The sequence below is a fragment of the Dendrobium catenatum genome, unplaced genomic scaffold, assembly GCF_001605985.2.
Source record: "Dendrobium catenatum unplaced genomic scaffold, ASM160598v2 fragScaff_scaffold_706, whole genome shotgun sequence".
Lineage (NCBI taxonomy): Eukaryota > Viridiplantae > Streptophyta > Magnoliopsida > Asparagales > Orchidaceae > Dendrobium > Dendrobium catenatum.
Genome location: NW_021319168.1, coordinates 422920 through 445760, shown reverse-complemented (window position 1 = coordinate 445760; position 22841 = coordinate 422920). Strand labels below are relative to the sequence as shown.

General features: G+C 36.0%; 1 protein-coding gene across 3 annotated transcripts in view; it reads left to right on the top strand.

The window, feature by feature from the left end:
• LOC110113164 (CCR4-NOT transcription complex subunit 1) overlaps positions 1–22816 on the top strand; it is a 54246-nt gene extending 31430 nt beyond the window's left edge. Inside the window, exons 21-52 of one of the 3 annotated variants that reach the window (XM_020845614.2) lie at positions 4199–4246; positions 4327–4455; positions 4558–4794; positions 4883–5017; positions 5092–5177; positions 5275–5380; positions 5460–5555; positions 5673–5822; positions 7917–8099; positions 8190–8428; positions 8548–8656; positions 8732–8860; positions 10830–10874; positions 10984–11061; positions 11156–11272; positions 15397–15523; positions 16076–16179; positions 16264–16401; positions 16494–16574; positions 17327–17473; positions 17643–17780; positions 17938–17985; positions 18098–18244; positions 18331–18392; positions 19047–19200; positions 19291–19482; positions 19571–19675; positions 20891–21025; positions 21337–21582; positions 21844–21945; positions 22405–22528; positions 22628–22816. In XM_020845614.2, the coding sequence (XP_020701273.1) occupies positions 4199–4246; positions 4327–4455; positions 4558–4794; positions 4883–5017; positions 5092–5177; positions 5275–5380; positions 5460–5555; positions 5673–5822; positions 7917–8099; positions 8190–8428; positions 8548–8656; positions 8732–8860; positions 10830–10874; positions 10984–11061; positions 11156–11272; positions 15397–15523; positions 16076–16179; positions 16264–16401; positions 16494–16574; positions 17327–17473; positions 17643–17780; positions 17938–17985; positions 18098–18244; positions 18331–18392; positions 19047–19200; positions 19291–19482; positions 19571–19675; positions 20891–21025; positions 21337–21582; positions 21844–21945; positions 22405–22528; positions 22628–22635 (3945 nt within the window). In that variant the 3' untranslated portion in view covers positions 22636–22816. The other 2 variants (XM_020845613.2, XM_020845612.2) reach the window with 2 other exon arrangements.
• The last annotated feature ends 25 nt before the right edge of the window (positions 22817–22841 follow it).

The following is a 22841-nucleotide window of genomic DNA, read 5'->3' as shown; positions in this document are numbered from 1 at the left end:
TTCGCTACCCTCGGATCTGGGAGATGTACAAGCCTCTTTCTGGATATAAAAAGAAGTCAAACTCTCTAAAGATCACCATTGGGACCAATCCCTCAAATTGGACGAACACCACTTAGTAAGCCTTCTTCATTGTCGCTGACGAAATCATCATTGAGAACTTTGCTGGTCGAATTTGGACTGAAGTCAGTTTGCCGGATTTGAAGCTCGCTGATGGAATGGTCTTGATATGTGGAGTTGCCCAGACGATGCGTGCGGTGGGGAAGAATATGGCTTTCTTGGTGGTAAGGCAATTCACTGCTACGGTTTAGTGCATGCTTATGGAGACCAAAGAGTTGGTGAGCACACAGATGGTGAAGTACACTACTTCCCTAAGTAGGGAGTCGATCGTGGATATCAAGGGTGAGGCTACAGAGAGATTAGAAGCACTTTATCCTACCCTGAAGGAGCTGGTGCTTGTAGGTTCTATAGGTTCCCACCACCGGCCTTGTTTGCCAAAATTCTTAGAAATACAGGTTCCCACCACCGGCCCTCATTGTCGGAATTTTGGGGAATCCAGATGCCCACTTCGACCTTCATTGTCGGAATTTTGAGGAATACTGGTCTTTCCACCGGCCTTCATTGCCAGAATTTTGAGGAATATAGGTTCCCACTATTGGCCTTCATCGTCGGAATTTTGAGGAATATTTGTTCCCACCATCGATTTTCATTATTGGAATTTTGAGGAACTTTGTGCATCCAAGGCCGAGGAGAGATCTAGCGGGAGGGATCCTCTTGCCTGCGATGTCCAGAGTCGACCGAGCGGAAGCGAGCGCAGGACCTCCTCCTGTGTGTTTTTAGAAAGAGCCGAGAGTTCCCTCTCATGCGGGGTCGAAGACAAGCAAGAGTGCAATACATGCACTGTCTCTTGCGATTAGACCAGATGGATCAGAGGCTTTGTGTGCACCTTTACTGGCTTATCGAACAAGAGTCAGTTCAAGTGGAGTTGGATGAACTAGGAAGGAGAAGATCGACGTGTTGAGAGCTAAGTCGCTTGAGATGTGTGTATCTGCTCTTGTCCTTGAAGCTGTCGAAACTCTAAAAGATATTTTTTTCCTTTTTTATTGACATGCCTTCATTGTCGGCCTTCCCTTTAGAACCGAGAGGGAGACGGACCCGAAGGATAATAATTCCATTTTCCTTGTTGTCCCACCATCGGCCTCTATTGCCATTTCTGACATCTTGAGGGCTACCGTTCAACACAACCTTCATTCTTGCTCGCACCTTACAAGCTTGATTGATATAGCCTTCATCATTATTATTTGCTGCTATCATAATGTTTGAACCTAACTCCTCCCAAAGTTTTGACCAAATGGAGGACTCTATGGTGCACCAAGGAATTTGATAACTCTACTTTTGAGTGGGAGGGCTCCTCTTACCTGTATCATGCCAATCTCTATTAAATCTCAGCCGTCCCTTGACGCATGATCCTACGGCCAAGATGAGAATCCATGTGAGGCTCACCTAGATCACGCTGATCTCCTTCTATATTTGGGTGACTGATTTAAGAAGGATTATATTAAGGCAATTATGCATGATTCTGTAGTTATTTGTTTCTTTATTAAGGCATCTTGCATTGATCTATAAAAAGGGATAACTTTGTATAATAAAATTAACCATTTCCCTCTCCAATTTTCTGAATTTAACACATTCTAACAAAAGCAACATATCCATGATGGAACTTATGAGGACCATTGTGATTAGCCTCAACATGTAAATTGGCCTTTGTGAAGTCAACAAAACCATAAGATGGTAATGGTTTACCAAGAATCTACCTCTGTCATGCCCTTCTTCATCAAAGCCTTGAAATGGCGTCGAAGATGAGAATAACCTTTGTTGAGATCAACATCCGTTGTGTCATTTGGCGAGGGCGAGAGTGAGATCAAGAGTAACTTTGAGGCTGCATTGGCAAAAACATTTGGTGAGAGGAAGAGGCGAATGAAAATGGTTTGAGAGAGCGACAGAGATGTTCGATGTGTATCGTTTGTTCTCGATGCCTTAGACTCAATGGCGTACATAGTAGTGAGAGATAGATGGACTGGAGGACTTGTGGGACTGCTTGATGCCTCAATAGGCTCTAACAGACTTAAATTGGGATAAATAAAAGAAATAAATATATAAAAATACAAATATTAATTTTAGAGTTTAAATTATAAAAATTAAAAAGAGAGTTGCTATAAGGGCTTTGCACTATGTGCTATTAGCTCTACATGACACAAATAGTGCGCGCCACTCCCAAAACTGCTCCAAGAAAGTCGTGCAGGCAGCGCACCGCATGCGCTATGGGTCATGGCGTGCCTTATTGACATGTATAGTTTGAGTATCCAAGAGAAATCATTTGTAGGAGTATCCAAGAGAAATCATTTGTTGGAAATTGATGTGGCATCCTTTAGAACTATTTGTGCTTCATAGATAACTAGCCTTAGATCAATACCTAATAAGCTCTTATTTAGAATTTCAATTAAGAGTTGTTTAATTTGAGTGGTAGGTGAGGAGTAAGTATTGGTCTATGCATGTTGAAGATTGCTTTATTTGTTGGTGTTTTTGAGAGATATATTGCATTGCGTTTGTGATGTAGGCAAAGGGGGGTCAAATCAAGCTGGGTTGTAATTTTTTTGAGTTTCTTTATCTCTACTAAAAATCAGCTCATAAATGCTTTCCGACTACTTATTCACCTCATAATTTGGAGATTTATTAGGATCATTCCCCCCATTTGCTAGCCCTTTGGTTTCCCCACCTAGCTCTTCTTACCATGGCTGACTCCTCCCCCTTTTTATTGCCTGTTCCGGTCCCCTGGCTGCTATTCCGTCTTCTGTGCTGCCCCTTCGGTTTCCTCCAGGTGCTGGTCCCGTGGCTGCTTTACCTCCCTTTTGCAGGGTGCTGGTTCCGGTCTCCTGTGCAGCCCCTTCGGTTCCTCCCCTGGCAGCTTGTCCCGTGGTTGCTTTTGCCCCCTTGGTCCCCACCTGGCTGCTTGACCCGTGACTGATTTTCTTGATTTCCTGTGTGGCTTTTCAGCTGCTGTTTCTGGAATTTACTGTGGCTGTTCGGTTGCTGTTTTTGGATTAAATGATGGCCTTCTTAATTGGTTTAATTGGAGATACTTGGGTTGTTTGGTTGCCCTCTTTCCCCTATAAATAAAATGTGTTTTGTATGAATGAAGTAGTGTTATAATGGAATTTTTGGAGTAAAAAACCTGAGGGTTTTTCTTCCTTCTTTGGAAAAGCTTACGAGCTTGTTTCGTGCTTCTCTTCTCCTCAAGGAAAGATTGCGAGCTTGTGTCCACCCGCAAGTGTCCACCCCACATGTATCTTTTGTCTCAAGCAAGAAAGAGCTCCTTTAGATGTTTTATGTTTGTCAAGAGTTGTAAGGTGTTTGTTTTTATGTCATAAGTTTGTAAGAGTCTTCATCTTATAAAGTTGTATTTTGTCTTATTTTGTCATATTTTTGAGTATTTTGTGTAATCTTCTATTTCCTAGGAAGCTTTTGTTTTTGCTTTCAAAAATTTGGGGCTTTTCCAAATTTTTGCATGCATCAGTTTGGTTGAATTTTTTTAAGTTTAAGGCCATATAAAATGTCAAATTTGATAGTAGTGCTTCTATCATATTATAGAGAGGTGATTGTCAAGATTAAAATATTACACGATTTTAGTTATTTGATTTTTCTATTTGTACTTGGAGGACTTGAAGGATTTTACAATGTTTCTTTTTTGGGAAATTTACATGTGTACCACTTTATAACATCCTATTTATTTATCTAACACAAAAAACATTAATATTACATGCATACCACCCTATATTTTTTTAATATCAAATATACCACTTATATTTTTTTCTTACCACTCATATATTTAATTTCTACCACTCATATTTGATATGAAAATGAACTATGGGTGATATGTATGTAATATTAAAGTTTAAGAGGTTAAATATGTAAATAGAGTATTATAAGGTGGCATGTATGTAAATCTCACAATTTTTTTTTTTGTTTTGGTAAGTGGCTTTTTTGTTAATAAGAAAGAAAGGCTGCTCTTTTACTAGGTTACTGCTAGTTATTTACTGGCGTATCGTAGTTTGTTTACAAAAGGAATCATAATGCTGATTTAGCTATTTAATAATTGAATGCATTTTATTTCTTTTTCTTATTTATCCAACTCGATTTCTAGGCTTATGAAAAGGGGCTAATGATTGCAGTTATTCCATTCACATCGAAGGTATGATGTCCTTGAAGTTTGATTAAAGCAGAGGTTAATATTTGTATTTTCATAATACACAATGTAGGAAGTCATTGCAGGTTCTTGAACCATGTCTAAATAGTTTGGCCTATCAACCTCCAAATCCATGGACAATGGGCATCCTTAGTTTACTTACTGAGATCTACAATCTGCCAAACCTCAAGATGAACCTTAAATTTGATATTGAGGTATTGGCTAAACTAAATAATTGTCCAAAAGATAGTTTTTAGGTTGCGAATGTGCTTTTGCTTCCATATCGAATTGTTTTTCATTGTGTGGTACTATTGCAGGTCTTATTTAAGAATCTGGCTGTTGATATGAAAGATGTTAAGCCAACTTCACTACTGAAAGACAGGGTTCGGGATTTGGAGGGTAATCCTGATTTTTCAAATAAGGATATTACACCCCAAGCACCAATTATTGCTGAAGTCAATCCAGGGCTTGTACCTTCTATGAATCAAGCAGAACTGCACCAAGAAGCCAATAATACATCTATTGCAGCGTCCCATCAAAATGTATTGAATCAGGTTGCAAATAAATTTTTCTTACTAATTTGTAGCTCTTTTCTTACATACTTTCTCAATTAACCATTATTAATGTATTTGCTGGTTTTAGTATACTGCTTCTCTCCACCTTGCATCAAGCACCATGGTTGATGACGAGAAAGTTGGTGGCTTAATGATGCCAGAACGAGCTGTTCAGGGTTTACCTCAAGTCACGCAATCACACTCTCCATTTTCTCTTAGTCAGGTTTGTATATACCCTGCATTTTATTCATGCATAAGTATGGGAAAATACTTATGGAATGCTTTTGTAACGTGCAGCTTTTGACAATAATACCCAATTCCGATTCATACATAAACATCAATCCCAAGCTGAGTTCCATGGGCTCCCAGTCGCAATTTCAGAGGTGCTACTCAATTTATTTTTCCTCTTCCATACTAAGTGTTCTTTGTTCAATTTTCTCAAGTTCATTTGCTTGATTATCTTTATTAAATTGTCTACAGAATCATACAACTTGCAATGGATAGGGCCATTAAAGATATAGTAGCTCCTGTTATTCAGCGTAGTGTTACTATAGCAAGTCGTACTACCAAGGAACTTGTTGTGAAGGTCTCACTTCAATATTCCTTTAATCTTCTTCATGGATTGGGTAAAGGATGCATTCTTATCTGCTTGACTTTGATTATAGGACTACGCTATGGAGTCTGATGACAACGTGATATCACGTGCTGCACATTTGATGGTTGGAACTTTAGCTGGAAGTTTAGCCCATGTCACTTGCAAGGTTTTTAGCTTTCATCTTCCTAGCTATTCAAATTGTTTAGCTTATTTGAATCTTCATTTTTTTGTATTTTTTCAATTTTGTATGAAATAATTTTTTTACTCTATATGTATATATCAGGAACCTCTTCGCATTGCATTGTCTAATAACCTTCGCAGTCTACTTTCTGGAAATGTAAGCAGCGAACGTGTAGACCAGGTTGTTCAGATTTTGTCAAATGATCATCTTGACCTTGGTTGTGCAATGATTGAAAATGTAGCATATGAAAAGGTAATTAGTTTATTTCTTTTTTTATTATAATATCTAATTTTATTGGAATTTTGTTTGATATTTATGTTGTATAACTTTTGTTGAACTTTTATAGACTCCTTTTGAGTTTTATTTCAGCTCACTAACATGAATTACAGAGTTCACTTTAGTTGGTGTCTTGACTCCATATTATTACTTGTAATATTTTCAAAACTGAACTGTACAAGACTCGAAGGGTTTCCAATAATACAGAAGATTGCAAAGCTTACACAATAGTTGGCAATTACGTTGCCTGGGAAAACTTAGGGTATCTAAAGACTTCAAGAAGCATGTACAAACCAAAGGTTGCCCCAAACTGGATAGACAAGGAAAACAATAGATAACTGAAGTAAATTCTCATTTAAATTCACAAGCCTTGGATTTGTGGACTTATGGCCTTCAACCACGTATTTTTGTGTTGATTTAGACCAGAACTCCTACCTGATATAATCCTGTAGGTACAGTTGGCCTGGCGTCCTTTCCATCCTCTTGCTCTTTGAACGTACTTATTCTTCTCTAATGTACTTGCCAAGAAATAAAATTCTGTCTGGAAAGTCTAACTTCAATTGTCCCGAGAAATAAAATAAGTAAAAGAACGAGCAGATCAATTATCCCAAGAAATCAATAATAACTAATGTTGGAAAGCAGACAGCTTGATTAGAGGTATTTTAGGGATCCAGAAGATGCGCCCTTGCTGCTTTCAGAGCGTCAAGGGCTGTTCCATCCAAATTCTTATCCTTGCGGCTTGTCAGTTTGCTGTGGATTGATCTAATGTATAGCTGATTCTCCTCTTCAGCTCTTGCACACCTCTGGTTCTCTACTTGCTGATACTCACGTCTACCAGGAGTTAAAAAAAAAAAAAAAACCCAAGATAAATGACCACAGAAGACTGCCTTCCAGACACAAATCACTTTCATAACTAGGTCAAGAATTTTCTCCCTTAGATTGAAATTCTTGTGGATAGAACCGTTACAGCCCTTTGACTCGAATTGTTGTGGGCAGAATTGTTCCAGCTCTTCATACAGCTGTTGAGAAATTCCTGCTTCCAGCGATGGGTACCTTGAAGGTTTCCACGCACTGGCATCTGTATCAGAAACCTGGGACAGCACAAAGGAGATGGATTTTGAGTATGGGATCAATTTTGGCAGAATCCTGAACTTTACTATGATCACCTTCCATGTCCCCTTCTCCTAGCATAGGGAAAACCTTCCTCAATCTCAGGATAACTTGAAAATAAACTCAGCCAAACTGTTTTATCTTTCAGTGGATGTGGTATAATTAGGCTAGCCCTATTCACAACATCCATACACTCTTAATGGCCGAACTACCCCTTTCAAAGGAAGAAACGGAAAGTAGGTCCAATAATCATGATGAATTACGAAAAGGATCCCTTTCTAATGCTATGTCATGTATACTTCTTCAACATTTATCCATCAGATTTTATATGACTTTTTTTTTTTTGGATTTCCTACATACCGTGGATCAGTGAATGCTGAGTTTGTTCTCTTTTTCATTTTAGAATTTTTGCATGGATAGCTGAACAACTTTGTTTTAGAAAGCTTTGGTTGCATATTTATTCTTGAGTATAAGGTTTGTTCCGGTTTCCAGATTCAATCATTTTGAAAACTAAACATGTGAAGGATGTGTTGTTATAATATCAGTGGATACAAACTCGTGTGGATTTTAATTTCCTTTTTCTTACCTAAAGGATTTAGGCTACCTTGCTTTCTACATCTGTATCTTTGTTAATAGCTTACTAACATTTATAAATTTCACGTAAAGAGAATATGTAAATAATTTTCTAAACCCTGCTATCTACATCTGTATATTTGTAAATAGTTATACTACATCTATAAATTTCACATTAACAAAATATGTAAATAGTTTTCTAAACTGAAGTTAATGGAGGTTTTCTGTTGTTGAGTTAAGAGCAAATCTTTGGCGACATGAAATCATCATTATATCAAATTTGTGCATTGTCAGTGTGCTATTTGTGACAGGAAATCATCATCATATGCATTCTTAATGTGCTAAATAGTATAGGAATGTTGTTGATGTGTCACTGCACTTTGACAGGCAGCAGAGCTTATTGATGCAGCAATAGGTCCATCATTTGCTGCAATAAGGAAACAGAGGGAGGCAGCTGGTTCTGCATATTATGATGCTGGTGCTTATTCTCAAGGTCCATTTGCTAGGGTACCTGAAGCTCTTCGTCCTAAGCCTGGGCGCCTTTCTGTTGCTCAACAGAGGGTCTATGATGTAATTATTCATGTCCTTTCTGGTTACATTCATGATGTAACTAAAAAGTTTCAATTATTCTTTCTTCTACTTTAAGTGCACTTTTTGCAGGACTTCATCAGGAATATATGGCAAAATCAGTCTGGCCAGAGCACTTCTGTGGCTCCTGGTGGCCCGCCTGTCCTGAGTGGTAATTCCATAAGTACTACACCTCGTGCTTATGGTTCAGCTTCCGGTCAATTAAATCCCAGCATTTACCCTACTGCACAAGTGGCCCCCAGTTTTAACTCAGCAGCGCACTCTTTGGATACACTTTCTGAAGAGTCTGACCGTGGTTCATTGCATCCTAGGTTATCTTGTTCAACCTTATCATCTTATTTTACTTCTTGTATTCAATGCACGTAGCTATCATCAACTTCTAGATTATCTACTAAATAGCTATTGTCTCTTCAACTCATCTTGGCACAAGTGATGGTATCGCGCAGCCAAGTTCTGAAATCAATTCTGTTACTGCATCTTTTCCTGCTGCTGTGACCTCTGCTGATTTGCTAATAGTGGAGCCATCATCAGCTGCAAAAGTAGAATCTGATCACTTCCTTCTGAATAGTTAACCTAAAGATGCATTCTGATCAATATGCTTATTATGGTTTTAGGAATGGGGTTTGGTTTTGTCAGCACCAACACATTCAGCACAGGGAACAGAGCGGTCGACACCTACCTTGTCTGAGGCATTATTAACGACCGGGGATGCTCTTGAGAAATACCAACTTGTTTCTCAAAAGGTACATGATATTCTTATCTTAACCTTATTGTATGGATCTTGGCAAATGTGACCTTCAACAGTGGATGTTATTTCCATAAATTAAATGAATTTAATCACGCAATATCTCAGTACCCTTTATTTTTCTATTATATTCCTCAGGAGTTTATAGTTTAAATGTTATGAATAAGTTTCTATTCGATTAAATTTCAATATGCTGAAATGTGTTGCCTTTGTTTTTAAACATCATATTACTAGCAGTGGTGGAGCCAGAAACTTTTTAGAGAGGGGTCCAAATTAAATTTTTTAAAAGTTTTCCTCTTCTTTTTAAATTATATTCTGATTGTAATGTCAGTTTTTATGTTATTTCTAAACTTTGTTAGGTAAGATCTATTGTTTTTTTAGATATATAATTTTTTGTTCACATCTATATGGTCTTTTTATCTTTTTTAAATCTATAATTTTTAGATTCTCTTTTAGATGTAGACTTGATAAACATAAATTGTCTTTTTCAATTTTTATTTGAGTGATTTGTTAGTTTTAACCTATTCGTCCTATTCGTCGATGACTTCTCTTACAAGTCTTATACTCTCAACTAAAGCATTCTCTCAATTTAAAGAGAGGATTTGTTAACCATTAGGATCAAGCATTGTTGATAATTTCAAATAAGATCTTATATTTTCCTAACAAAAGTATCAAAAGCATGCCTCAAAACAACTTAAAAAATGAAAGCAAGATAACAGAGATCAATAATAAAAAATATAGAAGAAAATAGAAAGAAATATGCAACAGTTCTATAGAAAAGATCAAATCTATGATATGCAGCCATCTATAGAAAAAGATCAAACCTAATCTTACAGTTTTTCACAGCTCTCGATAGAGAAAAAATCTTAAGGGCATGAGTCATACCTCACAGGTGCAGCTGAATTGTAAGAAAAATATAAATTAGGGCTTGTTGCTTGCGTTACCTTCTTTTATAAGAGCATGGTACTGTGATACACTAAAGCAACGCAAAACAAGAGGGTTGGAGTTAGCTTGTGTTAAGGGCAGCGACAGCTGGTGGACAGCGGCAGCTGGTCCCACTACAACAACTGGGTCGGGTGGCTGGTTGGCGGCTTGGGATGTGCGAGGCACGACAGATGTTTCTGGATAGTCTGACGGCAACAAAAACATTTGGTGGCCTATGGAAATGGAGAAGAGAGAAAGGAGAAAGTTGAGCGGAGCAGAAGAATCGTTAACCGAGAGCTATGAATTACAAAAGCGTAAAGGAAATAGAAACTAGGGAGACGAGTGGAGCAAATAAATTGCTAGAGCAGCATGAATAGAAACTTTTTGGTGAAATTAGGGAGCCGAGAGCCGATTTTTGGTTGCCGCCGCTCGTGAAAATGCTTAGTTCCTGGAAATACTTGTTCTATTAGTCTGATTTAGTCGCATGGTTTTGGAAAAACATTCTAGATGGGTGCTTAGTTCCTGGAAATACTTGTTCTATTAGTCTGATTTTCTAGTTTTCTGAAAGAATCCATGTCATAAAAAGAAATTTTAGATGTCTTATTGTTAGATTTATACTTGACGTAACTATGTGTTTTTTTTTTTGGACGTTCGTTGTTTTTCTAAAACCATTTAGATTGAAATAATTTTGCTCCTGCCATTGAAAATAATTGTCACTCTGGTATGTAAATCAATATGTTGGCTCTCCATGATGTGGAAATTGTGGGCATTTTCTAAACCACTTCCTAAATTGTTAAAACCTGTTTTCATATGGTGATCTATGTTATTCTTTGTTTACGGAAGTTGCTTGTTTATGGGAGATTCTTTTATCTTGTCTATTATAGTATTTTGTTTCCCAACCTTTTTCATTTGACTTCTTCTTGCTTGCATTTCCTTTTATTTTTTATTTTTATCTTGCAAATATTATAAGCTTCATATTTATTATTTATTTTTTAAGCTATAGTTTTTTTAGTTTTCTAACTTTGGATGTCTTTATTATTTAGTTGGATGTTTTAGTTGCAAAGGATTTCCGAGAAGCAGATATTCAGGTTTATGACTTCCGCATTTATGGGTCAAATTTTCATGGTTTATGATAGCAGTGTTTGTGCTTCAATGTTATTCTAACTTGATCCAATTCATTTGTTTAAAATAATTTAGGGAGTTATTGCTGAGGTTCCTGATATATTACTAAGGTGTGTTAGCAAAGATGAGGCCGCCTTGGCTGTTGCACAAAAGGTATGCCATATCTTTGTATCATCTTAAGTGGAAAATCAGTGGCATAAAATATATTTATATTCTTCTTCTTTGTGATGCTGATAATGTTGGGCAGGTATTCAAAAGTTTGTACGAGAGCTCATCAAATGCTACTTATGTTGGCGCTTACCTAGCAATTCTTGCTGCTATACGAGATGTTTGCAAACTTGTTGTTAAAGAGCTTACTAGCTGGGTATAACTCTATATCTTAATGCTTCCTTTGGCAAGATCTGACCGTTTTTAATATCATAACTGTTTTGTTATTACGTGGTTGTTTTACCAAGACATTCAATACATTCTATTTTCTGATTAGCATGCTATAATTTCTTCTTTTCTTTGTTGCACATTATATATATATATATATTCACTTACAAGTGCTTTGTTTGGAAGTACTAGTTCAATGTGCTTAATATCACATTTTCTTACCGTTCATGACATATATATACTTGTGTGAATGTGTTGATATTCATATAATGCTTTATTGTTTTTAAAGTGCAACTTGGTTTGCAAAAATTTGTTTTGGCTTCAATGTGTAAAGTGCAATGTTAAATGGCATTTTTATAACTATAGCGGTTATATATATAATCAAATTTAAATCACATTAAGGAATAATTTTAACAAATATAATGATATGTTCACTAAATGATTTAAAACGTGTTATTAAACTCAAATGAAATGTAATTTACATTCCTAACTTGACGATAAACTTCAAAATTGAACATGCAAATTGAATTTCTAAGAATTTCTATTATGCATATGAATTAATAAAAGCATTGTTTAAAATTGTGCAATATGAGGCTTGCCTTGAGGTCTGCCTCAGCACAATTCTAGTGAAAAGCGCCATGAGGCTTATGCCTCTAGTTTTTTTATGAGGCTTGCGCCTCATCTTGGCTAGGGCTCGTCTCGCCTCACTAGCGTAAGGCTTACACCTCACCCTATTTGTATATATTTTTTTGTTAAAACTAATGTCAATCACACCTTTAGGCACATTTGAGTCAACAACTTCCTCTCGATTGCCCCTACCTCTAGCCCACGACCTTGGTCGTAGCCAACACCGTCGTAGCCGTCACTGACAATCACTTGAAAGCTACACAACACTATAAAAATTTTGGAGCATTAATCTCATATTTATGTTGATGAAAATATTTTTAAAATATGAACATGATTAAAATAAATTAAAAAGAATCATATTGGGAGGCATTCGACTAGAATCATATTGGGAGGCATTCGACTCTACCGAATGAGGGGATAGACCAATTTGTTATGGTGACAACTAAGATAAAGACCACGTCAGTGATGACAATGTATATGATTCCTAAGCTGTTGCCAACTATTTCAGATTTCATTAGGAATTAAATGTAAATGAGTAGAGAAATTGAGAAAGAAGAAATTTTGAGTTTAACTTGATGTTATATGATACTTTAATGCAATTTCTATATTTAATATTGTTTTGCTCTTATAATATTTGGATTTTAATTCTATTTCATGCAATTTATCACTTGTCACTTTATATCTTGTGCAATTATTTGTTTCATATGTATGCCAATTTGTTAATTCATAATTCAATAGGAATTTAATATGTCATCATTTAACATATTATTTAGGTATTATATAAAAAATCACTTAGGACATTTATTATCACTTTACGTAAATTTTTTTATTTTGAGGCTTACGCCTCAAAACGCCTTGAGGCTTACGCCTCGCCTCATGAACAAAAAATGCCTCAATACTCAATTGCACAATTTTAAACATTGAATAAAATATTAAAAATATCGTTTTTTTAATGTAAAATTTAGGAACTTCAAGATTTTATAAAAACATCTTGAATTCAGAGCAAAAGTTTAAGTTAAATGCATAAAATCTCAACTTTCATAACGGAAGTTTATAGGAAATCATTAGTCATCATTCTTTCTTTCATTCGCATAATCTCTTCCTACGTCAAGTAGAATTTTTTCATCTTCAAAATCTTCTTCTTGTTAGTCAATCTCATCTCCTTTTTTCTTGAACAACAATATAAGTGTCACATGTCGAGGCAAACTAGCTCATATTGTGTATGAACCTCTTATTTTTTCACCAATTAAACCTTACAGACCACTTTGATCAACTTTTCTTTATGTCTGTTTATTTTGTCTAAAGTTAGAGCTTCATCATCAAAACATTCCTTATTAGCATTTTTATCAATATAGGAAATTATACATTAGACTTTCATCTTATTGAATTTTAACCCAATGCTTGGTGCATTAATATTTCTCAATTTATAACTTTATTTAAGTGATCTCTTTTGACAATGCACAAACATTTGGATATCTATTTCGTCAGTAATCTCTATCAACCTCTCTTTATGTTCCTTCTTGGTAAGCAACCAATTCTTTATTTACATTGGAGTTTTCTTACATTTGGTCATATTACTCCTCTTGGATATTCCACAAGGACCCATAAGATACTCCTTGACTCATGATATACCTCATTTTGTCTCTTTACCACAATAAATACATATACAGCAAAGAGTATCTGATTCAGATTGTAATTTCATTTACTTCCAAGTCTTCCTTCGCACATTCAGATAAGCCGTACCTAAAATATTACACATATGCCATGCCTTATGAAAAGAGAGTTCTATGTATTGCAAATTATATAATGTTTTATAGAAGAACAATACCATTTAACTCTGTGGGATTTAGAGAGCATATTTCTTTAAATCTAGGTTGTCCAACTCACGTTGAATTGCATGCATTTAATATTCATTTAACTTTAACATATTCTCTGTACATGATAATACAATTTATTCGACTTATAAAAAAATAATACTCTTTATAAAATGATATTGGGAGAGCATATTTGTTTGCATGTATGCTAATGATAAAAATGAATAAATTTCTTTGTATGTAAATCATCTTATAGATCCGAAATAATTTGTCAAACATCAAAGACTACATAACTCACTCCTTTTGTCTTCTAAAATCATAGCAATATCTACCTACAAATTATTTTGTCGAGCAAAAATGTTCGACATATAATTCATCAAGCAGGAAGGATGTTGAGATGTAGGAGAAGGATAAAATGTTGGTTGTTGTAAGTCGAGATGCGACACAAGCTGTAGGTCGAGCCAAACACCGGCATTAGGATGCTATTCTATTGCAGTTTACTAGTGAGAAGTTCAAACGCAGGCTGCAAGTTGTTGTATGGCCGTAGGTCGTTAGCTAGATGTTTGAAACCTGGCTGCTGCAAGTCGAGGGTGAAGGTGATAATGCACTGCTGCTGCAGTTCAAGTGCTTACTAGCGATGTTAGTTCACTGTGATCGCTAGCCCTAAGTTCTCCCCTCCCTTTCTATTCTAATTGATAAACTGGTTACTAAACCACTGAGCTGGATCAAAAGCTGCAGTAGAATCATGCCTTCTGATGCACTCTAGCACTTGAAAGCGCGTATCACCCGTTGGCCAACTCACCCACTCATGAGAATGATGTGAATCATCGATCAACCGTGGCACAACGCTTCATGCTTTTAAGTGGTTCTTTTAACCACACTGTTGTGTGTTAAATGTGATAATCTTATAATGAAATAATTGAGGTGCCCATTCTGAAATGGCATCATTTTATATTTTTTGAGATAGTTTGGGGTTAAAGCTTGTAGGCCCATTCTCAAATTCACGCTTTATTTCACATTTTGAACCTGCCATAGAAGTTTGTGAAATATCCTTGTTTTTGTTGGATTTTTTACTTTGCTTTGTACAACATGCCCGTTCATTTGTTTTTAGTTAGGCACAATTGTTACTTAGTTATAGCTCCAGTATCTTTTACCACCTCCCTCCATTTACCTATCCAAGAATCAAACGCAATTGTTTACCACATCGTTTAATCTAATGCATTGATGTATTTGATAAATAGTTGTTGAATGAAGTGTGTGTACGTGGCAGTTGCTTATTATTATTTTCATACTTGATTGAATGAGAAAATTGAAAAATCGGTCTTGCAATTATCATAAATAATCATCAAGCATCTAACATTGAGTTTTAGTTATTTGATTGTCTCATTTTTCCTGTACCTTTGCTTGCTAAGCCTGGCATTGGTTAAAGTTTAAGAGAGGAAATTCGATGATTGTATGATCTATAACATTGCTTCATTTGTATTGCATGGAGCACAGGTTGCTTTTTTGCTTTAGAGTGAATCCTTGGTTGTTTCTGTACTTGTTTTTGCAAGGATAGAAAACCAAATATTTAGCAACACTTTTTAATTTATAGTAATTTTGCACTTATGCGTAAGTCTTCTACTATTTGTATTATTTTGCTCTATGGCTTGTCGCTATTCTTGTTTTTCAGGTGATTTACTCTGATGAAGAACGCAAGTTTAACAGAGAGATTACAATTGGCCTTATTCGTTCTGAATTGCTAAACCTTTCTGAGTACAACATGCATATTGCAAAGCTTATTGATGGGGGACGGAATAGTATGTATCAAAGATGCCTTTGCTGCTTCTTATATTCTGATATAGAAACTAGCAGTTAATATTTTACATGGATTCCATAGGTTGACTTTTGTTTAAGCTACATTCTTGTAATGCTTTCTTCTATTTTTCTTAAAGTTAAGCTTCATTATGTGACTCATGCACCCTTTCATGCTTCATAAGCATGAGCAGCATACTTCTCAGGTGGCTCATTCATTTTTGTTAAGAAAAACGGTGATTGTGTACGACACAATGAAGCTTTAGCATCCATGATGGAAGTACAGCTTCATTTAAAAAAAAAAATGCTTAATTTCACCTGCAGTTTAATGTTTCATTAGTAGTTCCTAATGTTGTTTGTGTGATGACTGTAACATCTTATAACACACCAGCTGCTGCAGTTTTTCTCTGGTTAAAGGAACCAGTAACTAGTGTCCGAGCTTATATAGAAATAGAAGCTTTATTGTTCATGATTGAAGCCTAGTTCATATGAAGTTTAATATTCATCATTTGTTCCTACTCTTGGCTATGTGCTGACTACAAAATCTTAAAACATAGAAGCTGCTACGGATTTTGCCATCTCTCTTGTACAAGCTTTGGTCGTAAATGAACCAGGAGTTAGTGTGTCCGAGTTGTATCATCTTATTGATGCTTTGACAAAGGTATGCACTTTCTTTTTGCTGGTCAGTGGAATGTTGTATTTTTGTCAAGCTGTTTGTTAAATGTCACCCCGTTCATACTCGCAGTTAGCAATGAGGCCAGGATCACCAGAGTCTTTGCAACAGTTAATTGAGATTGCCAGGAACAACTCTACTGGAATAAACTCTCTTTCTAGTTCTACTGCAAGCAGGGATGAGAAAACCAGGCAATCTAAGGATAAAATGGTCAGCGTAGATTTTTTTTAAAGACTTCTTATCGTTTATATATGGGGTTGAACATCTTAAGATGGGCCTAAATGTGTGACCTTTGTGTGCAGCAAGTTCTTATAAGCCGTTCTTCAACAACTAGAGAAGAAAATGATTCTGGAGGTTCTGAACTTGCCGGCTTTCGTGAGCAGGTATATGAAATTATTTTTAATGGATCCACGTTTGTTTACATTTTGGTTCAGGTGATAAATGTGAAATTCATTTAATTGCTATACCAATCTTACATTTAATTTAATGATTTCAAGTTGATTTGCTGATGACATTTGTCTCAGTTGATACTGGTTTGACTTGAGTAGATAGTTGCAACTATTGTGTTTATGCCTTAATTTTTTGTTTCTGATACATCTTTATTAGATTTATGAAACATATACTTCATGGAAGGGTGTTTTCTGTTCTTGAAGTAACTTGGTGTAACAATATAACCTGTCCTAACGTTTGATGAAGCCTTGCAATTATATAACTGATATTTGCTTCGGAGCAAACCTGAGGTCTTCTTCTGAATGCTTGCTCGAGTCATATGTTGGCTCTTTAAGAAAGGTCATTGTTTAGCATGCAAATGAATAGTTGGTGATATTCCTCTTTGCTGAGTCTATCTTCCTCTAGGATTTTGTTTTCAATGCAAAGGGATACTCACTAAATCATCATTTTTTCTTTCTTATTGCAACTTACGTATATAATATCTATTTATTAATTCTGCCTATAGGAGTATGTTTTCATCAATTTTTGAAAATTTCACTGACTATGAATACCTGGTAAAATTCCTTTGTGCATGCGCATATCAAAATTCTTGTCGTGGCTTTACATGATTGTTTTCAAGTTAAAATACCTCAAAGATCTTAAATTTCTGTATCATTCTTCCGTTGACATTTCTTCTTTTATGTAGGCGTCTCTCCTCTTTGCTGAGTGGTGCAGGATCTGTGATCTACCTACTGCCAATGATACTGTATTTAATAATTATCTAGCCCAATTGCAGCAAACTGGACTGCTCAAGGGTGATGATATGACAGATCGATTTTTCCGTGTTCTTACGGTCTCTTTCTCTCTTTCCCCCACCCTCTTAACTCCTTCCTGCTGTGGATGTGTCTGCAATTGTGTTGCATGCATGATTGTTTGCTTTTTCATGTTTATTATCTGAGTATCTATAGCCATGCCTTCATTTCTTTTTCATGCTATCTTGCTGATTGTGCAAGTCCTTCCAGGAGCTCTCTGTGGCACGTTGTCTGTCCTCTGAACAAACTGGCATTACAGGGTCATTGCCTATTCAATCAACTCAAATTCAGAACCTCTCTTTTGGTGCCATTGATGCATTTGCAAAACTTGTCACTTTTGTTATGAAGGTAACGTGAAGCATATACTTTAGTACTCTGGTGTATATAAATATCCCTTGTGGATAATTCCTTCAAGGTTATGTGAGTTTTGAGTAGTCCTGTAGAAAAAAAATAATGTTGTTGTTATGCATATTTATTATTATTATTTTTAACTTTCTGTGGGCAGTACTCTACAATGGATCAAGGAATGAGTAAAGTTATCTTTTTACCCAAGGTTATATTTTGTAATCCATTTTATTATCCTTTTTTCCTGTAAGCTTAAAGCTTATCAAGTCAACTGCTGAGTTGTGTATACTGTTTTCCTTTTTCTGCCATTTTACTCGTAGGTTCTGTCCGTGTTAGTGAGAGTAATTTTAAAAGATGCTGAAGAAAAGAAAGCATATTTCAACCCGAGGCCATACTTCAGGCTGTTTATAAACTGGCTTTATGATCTAGCTTGTCTTGATCCTGTGCTTGATGGTGTTAATTTCCAGGTCGGTGCTGATAAATTTCAGGAAAATGCTGCTAGAAATTAGGTCATCCCAACTGTCTTGCTCATTTTTTTTACCTTGTATTTCAGGTTTTAACATCTTTTGCAAATGCTTTCCATGCTTTGCAGCCGCTGAAAGTACCTGGTTTCAGGTTATACATTTACTGGATTTTTTTTTTAATTCCATGAAAAACTTTGAAAGAAAATGCTTATTTATTCCTTTCATTGAAATGGGTTACTCATTTAAAAAACTAAAATTTGTAAACATAATGATTGAGCCTAGCTTAGGGTGTAAACGAGTTGAGTTGAGCTCTAGTCACCCTTGGCTTGAACTTGATTAATTAATGGAGTTAAGAGCTTAATTCTAAGTGTTTGAATTAGTTCATTTATTATAAAAGAGAGTAGATCGTTCTTGCTCAAGTGGTTATTATAATAACATGATAAAAATAATTAGACAAATTTTCTTCGCCTTGGCATAATATTAAGAGAATCCATAGTTGGAATAAAGCCAATGTTGATTAGTGTAAAGGTTAGAAATGTAATAACAGCATAGATTCATTTATCCAGTAAGCAAATTTCGTTCCCCTTGAGCTCCTTTCGTTTGCCAATTTTTTTGTAGGATTGGCTTGAAATAAGTTGAACAGCCCTTTATTGTTTTAACCTTAGAATCTGGCCGGCGCATCCATCTGCTTAAAGTAAACAGTTTGTGAGAGTGAGAGAGAGAGAGAGAGAGAGAGAGAGAGAGAGAGAGAGAGAGAGAGAGAGAGTATGTGGCAAGCAGTCCTGCTGATTTGTTTTTCTTTCAGCTTTGCATGGCTCGAGTTGATTAGCCACCGAAGTTTCATGCCAAAGTTGCTTACCACCAATTCTTTTAAGGGCGGACCATTTTTCCAGCGATTACTTGTTGACCTCTTCAAATTTGTTGAGCCCTATCTAAGAAATGCTGAACTGAGTGAACCGGTTAGATTTTCTTTTGTGATTAAAGGCTTTTTGAAAAGCCATATTTTCAACTGAGATAATTTTTTTGTTTGCGGTTTAAATTCTATGCAGGTTCAACTCTTGTATAAAGGGACGCTCAGGGTTCTTCTTGTTCTTTTGCATGATTTTCCTGAATTTCTCTGCGACTATCATTTCAGTTTTTGTGATGTGATCCCTCCAAGTTGTATCCAAATGCGTAATGTTATTCTTAGTGCTTTTCCACACAATATGAGACTTCCCGATCCATCAACGCCTAACTTAAAGGTTGCTCTCTTTTTCTATGTTTGCTTTAACTTCAATATCTGCTTTTGGGTATCGTGCTAAAGCACCCAATTTTTTGTCTCCTTCGCAGATTGATCTTCTAACTGAAATCAGCCAGTCACCTCACATTTTATCTGACGTTGAGGGTGCTCTCAAGTCAAAGCAGATTAAGTCTGATGTTGATGAGTACCTTATGGTAACTGTTTTTATTTGTTGGGTGGTAGCTGCTTCAGTGGCTTGAATTTTAAAAAGAAAATTTTTTATTCTATTCATTTACGGAAACATATTTGCCCTTGAGTTAAATTTTATGCATGCTCAAGGGAAAATGTATTTTCATTAGTTCTCAGCATGTGTTTCTGATGTTTAATTTCCTTAAAATGTATGCCCTAATGTGCTTAGGTATTTAGACTTGCAAAAGAACTATTACACACTAAAATTGTGATGTTTATTATTAAGAAAATCCATAGTTGGAATAAAGCCAATGATGATTAGTGTAATGGTTGGAAATGTAATAACAGGATTCATAACTTTCATTCAGCTCTCCTTGTGTTGATCCTCAAGTATTAACGTGTAAATGTGAAATTGTTTGGATCCATAACCTTCATTTAGCTCTCCTTGTGTTGATACTCAGGTATTAAAGCGTAAATGTGAAATTGGTTCTTGTTTGTGATCCTCATAAGAGTACGTTTTGCGCATAGTTAGCAGCTTATGAAGTACAGTTGAGAAAAACACAAACATGTGGCATTTCATGGTTGAGTAATGTTAAAATCCCAAATGGAATACCAAAAGTCTTGGGCTTTCATGGATTGTTGTGCATAGGTGATGATGCTTACGTTGTCTATATAAAATGGGATAGTATTTGATGCTCTTTAGTATTGAAGTGTTAATGTGATAATTGATTCTTGTCACTGTTTCCCATTTGTGTAGTTAGTGAGTGCCATTTTTTTCATATTTAATAGCTTATGTAGTAAACCCAATTGAGAAAAACACAAACATGTGGTATATCATAGTTAAATAATGTTATAATTCCCAAATAGAATACCAAAAGTTGTGGAATTTCCATGTATTCTTGAACATCTATGATGATGCCTGCATGTTTTATTTAAAATGGGAATGTATTTCATATATGCTTATGTGGTTGATGAGAATCTAGAAAGTCCATTTTATGTCCCAGTTATTTGGGGAGTATGGTTTTATTCATCATATTTCTCTACAAATTGAAAATGGTTTGTTGATTTTTTTAAACATAATTAGGAGTTAATGCTATATGATTACCTCTATTCCATTATGCCCTATTACAAATATCTAATTCTGAATTTTGTGCATCTTAGTTATCTTGTTAGTGTTGTGGTTACTTCAGTTGATTATATAATGGCATTGGTTTTCATTCGTATCTAATACTGTGCTGTAGACGAGATCAGAGGGGTCTGCGTTTTTAGCTGATCTGAAGCAGAGGTTACTGCTTTCCCCAAGTGAAGCAAGCGTGGCAGGAACTCGTTATAATGTGCCACTGATCAATTCGCTAGTGCTATACGTAGGCATGCAGGTATTTCCCATGCCCTATGCCCTTTTGTTAGCTACTGTATTCCTGCTATGATATTTTTTCCACGCAACTTTGATTTGAAGTCCTTTTTTATGATCTTATGCCGTTATCGTTTTGATGTTGTGCCTTTTGATGCGCAAGCAAACTTTCTGTTCAGTTTGTGCTCTCTATTTACTTGAATTATTATAGAAACTGAAGGAAATACATTTTGCATAATATTAGGTGGTTGATTTATGTTACTTATTTATTGCCTATCCTTATTTCTGTTTTTTTTTTTTTTGGGTTCATTTTTTAAATTTTTTGGGGAGTTGCAGGCTATTCAACAGCTGCAGAGCAGGTCTAATCAGCCAGCATCTGCTCAACAGATGACTCAAAGCCCTCCAATGGATATCATGCTTGTTGGTGCTGCAATGGATATCTATCAAACTTTAATAAAGAATTTGGATACTGAGGGTCGATATCTCTTCCTCAATGCTGTTGCTAACCAGCTGCGCTACCCAAACAACCATACCCATTATTTCTCATTTGTTCTTCTCTTTCTTTTTGGGGAGAAAAACCAGGTGACAATATAGGCTTTGTTTGGGACCGCTTTTTTTATTGCTTTTTAAAACAACTTTTTAGTTTAAAAATTTTAAAGTTGCTTTAAGAAGCAGTAAGAAAATCATCCCAAACGAAGCCATAATCTCTTAAAACAGTTTTCATATATATATAGGGTATATATTTTTTTCTTGTATAGTTAGATATATACCTGTTACATCATGCTTACAACTGGCCATGTGAGATCTGAGATTTTGTTTTGGCCCTATTCAATATTTTGGCAGGAACCTGTTCAGGAGCAAATTACAAGGGTCCTCTTGGAGCGTTTGATTGTCAACCGCCCTCATCCTTGGGGCCTTCTTATTACTTTCATTGAACTCATCAAGGTATTCTACTAGATTCCCTCCCTCTCCCCTCTAGCAAATTATTAGGTCTGGTCACCGGATGTAGAGATACGTCTGGATACTAATAAAATATTATTTTAAGTTAAGCGCGTCAAAAGTGCAAGTAAAGCGCATGTAAAGCGCTTGTAAAGTGCAGGTAAAACACAGTCAAAGCGCATCTAAAGCGTAGTTAAAGCTTAGTCAAAGCGCAGACGTCGTGACAAGTTTTAATTGGATGTCCGGACCTATTTTTAGGTCCGGTGACCGGACCTAATAATTTGCCCTCCCCTCTTGGGCGAATTAGTACGTCCGGTCACCGGGCCGTCCGGATACCAATCCAGAAGCGCCACGTCACTCAAATACACTGGGCCCGGGTGATGTGGCACATCTGGATTGGTGTCCGGACGTAATAATTTTCCCCCTTCTTGAGCTTTCCCTTTATTTGTTGCCCCTCATATGCAGAATCCAAGATATAGCTTCTGGAGTCGATCCTTTACCAGATGCGCTCCAGAAATTGAAAAGCTGTTCGAATCAGTATCAAGATCCTGCGGAGGTCCGAAAAACGTGGACGATGGAATGGTTCCAGGTACCCTCCCTGATGGCAACCACTGAGTATTTTGATTCAACTTTTTTTTTTTTCTTTGGAGCAGAAACCCTAACTTGGATTTTCCCCCCTCTTCTGTAGAAATTTAGTGTATGTAAATGGCATTGAACTGCTGGGTAGATTGACGCATGAATAATCGTTCATAATTTATTCCATAGTTTAGACATTATGGATGTACAGATAGATAATTCAATCTGATTTTGTTGACAACTGTTGCTATAAAGAAACAAAACTAAATTTGCTTTGTTGAATTATTTGACTCTTTGGCCATACATTGTTTTGCCTAAGAAATTAT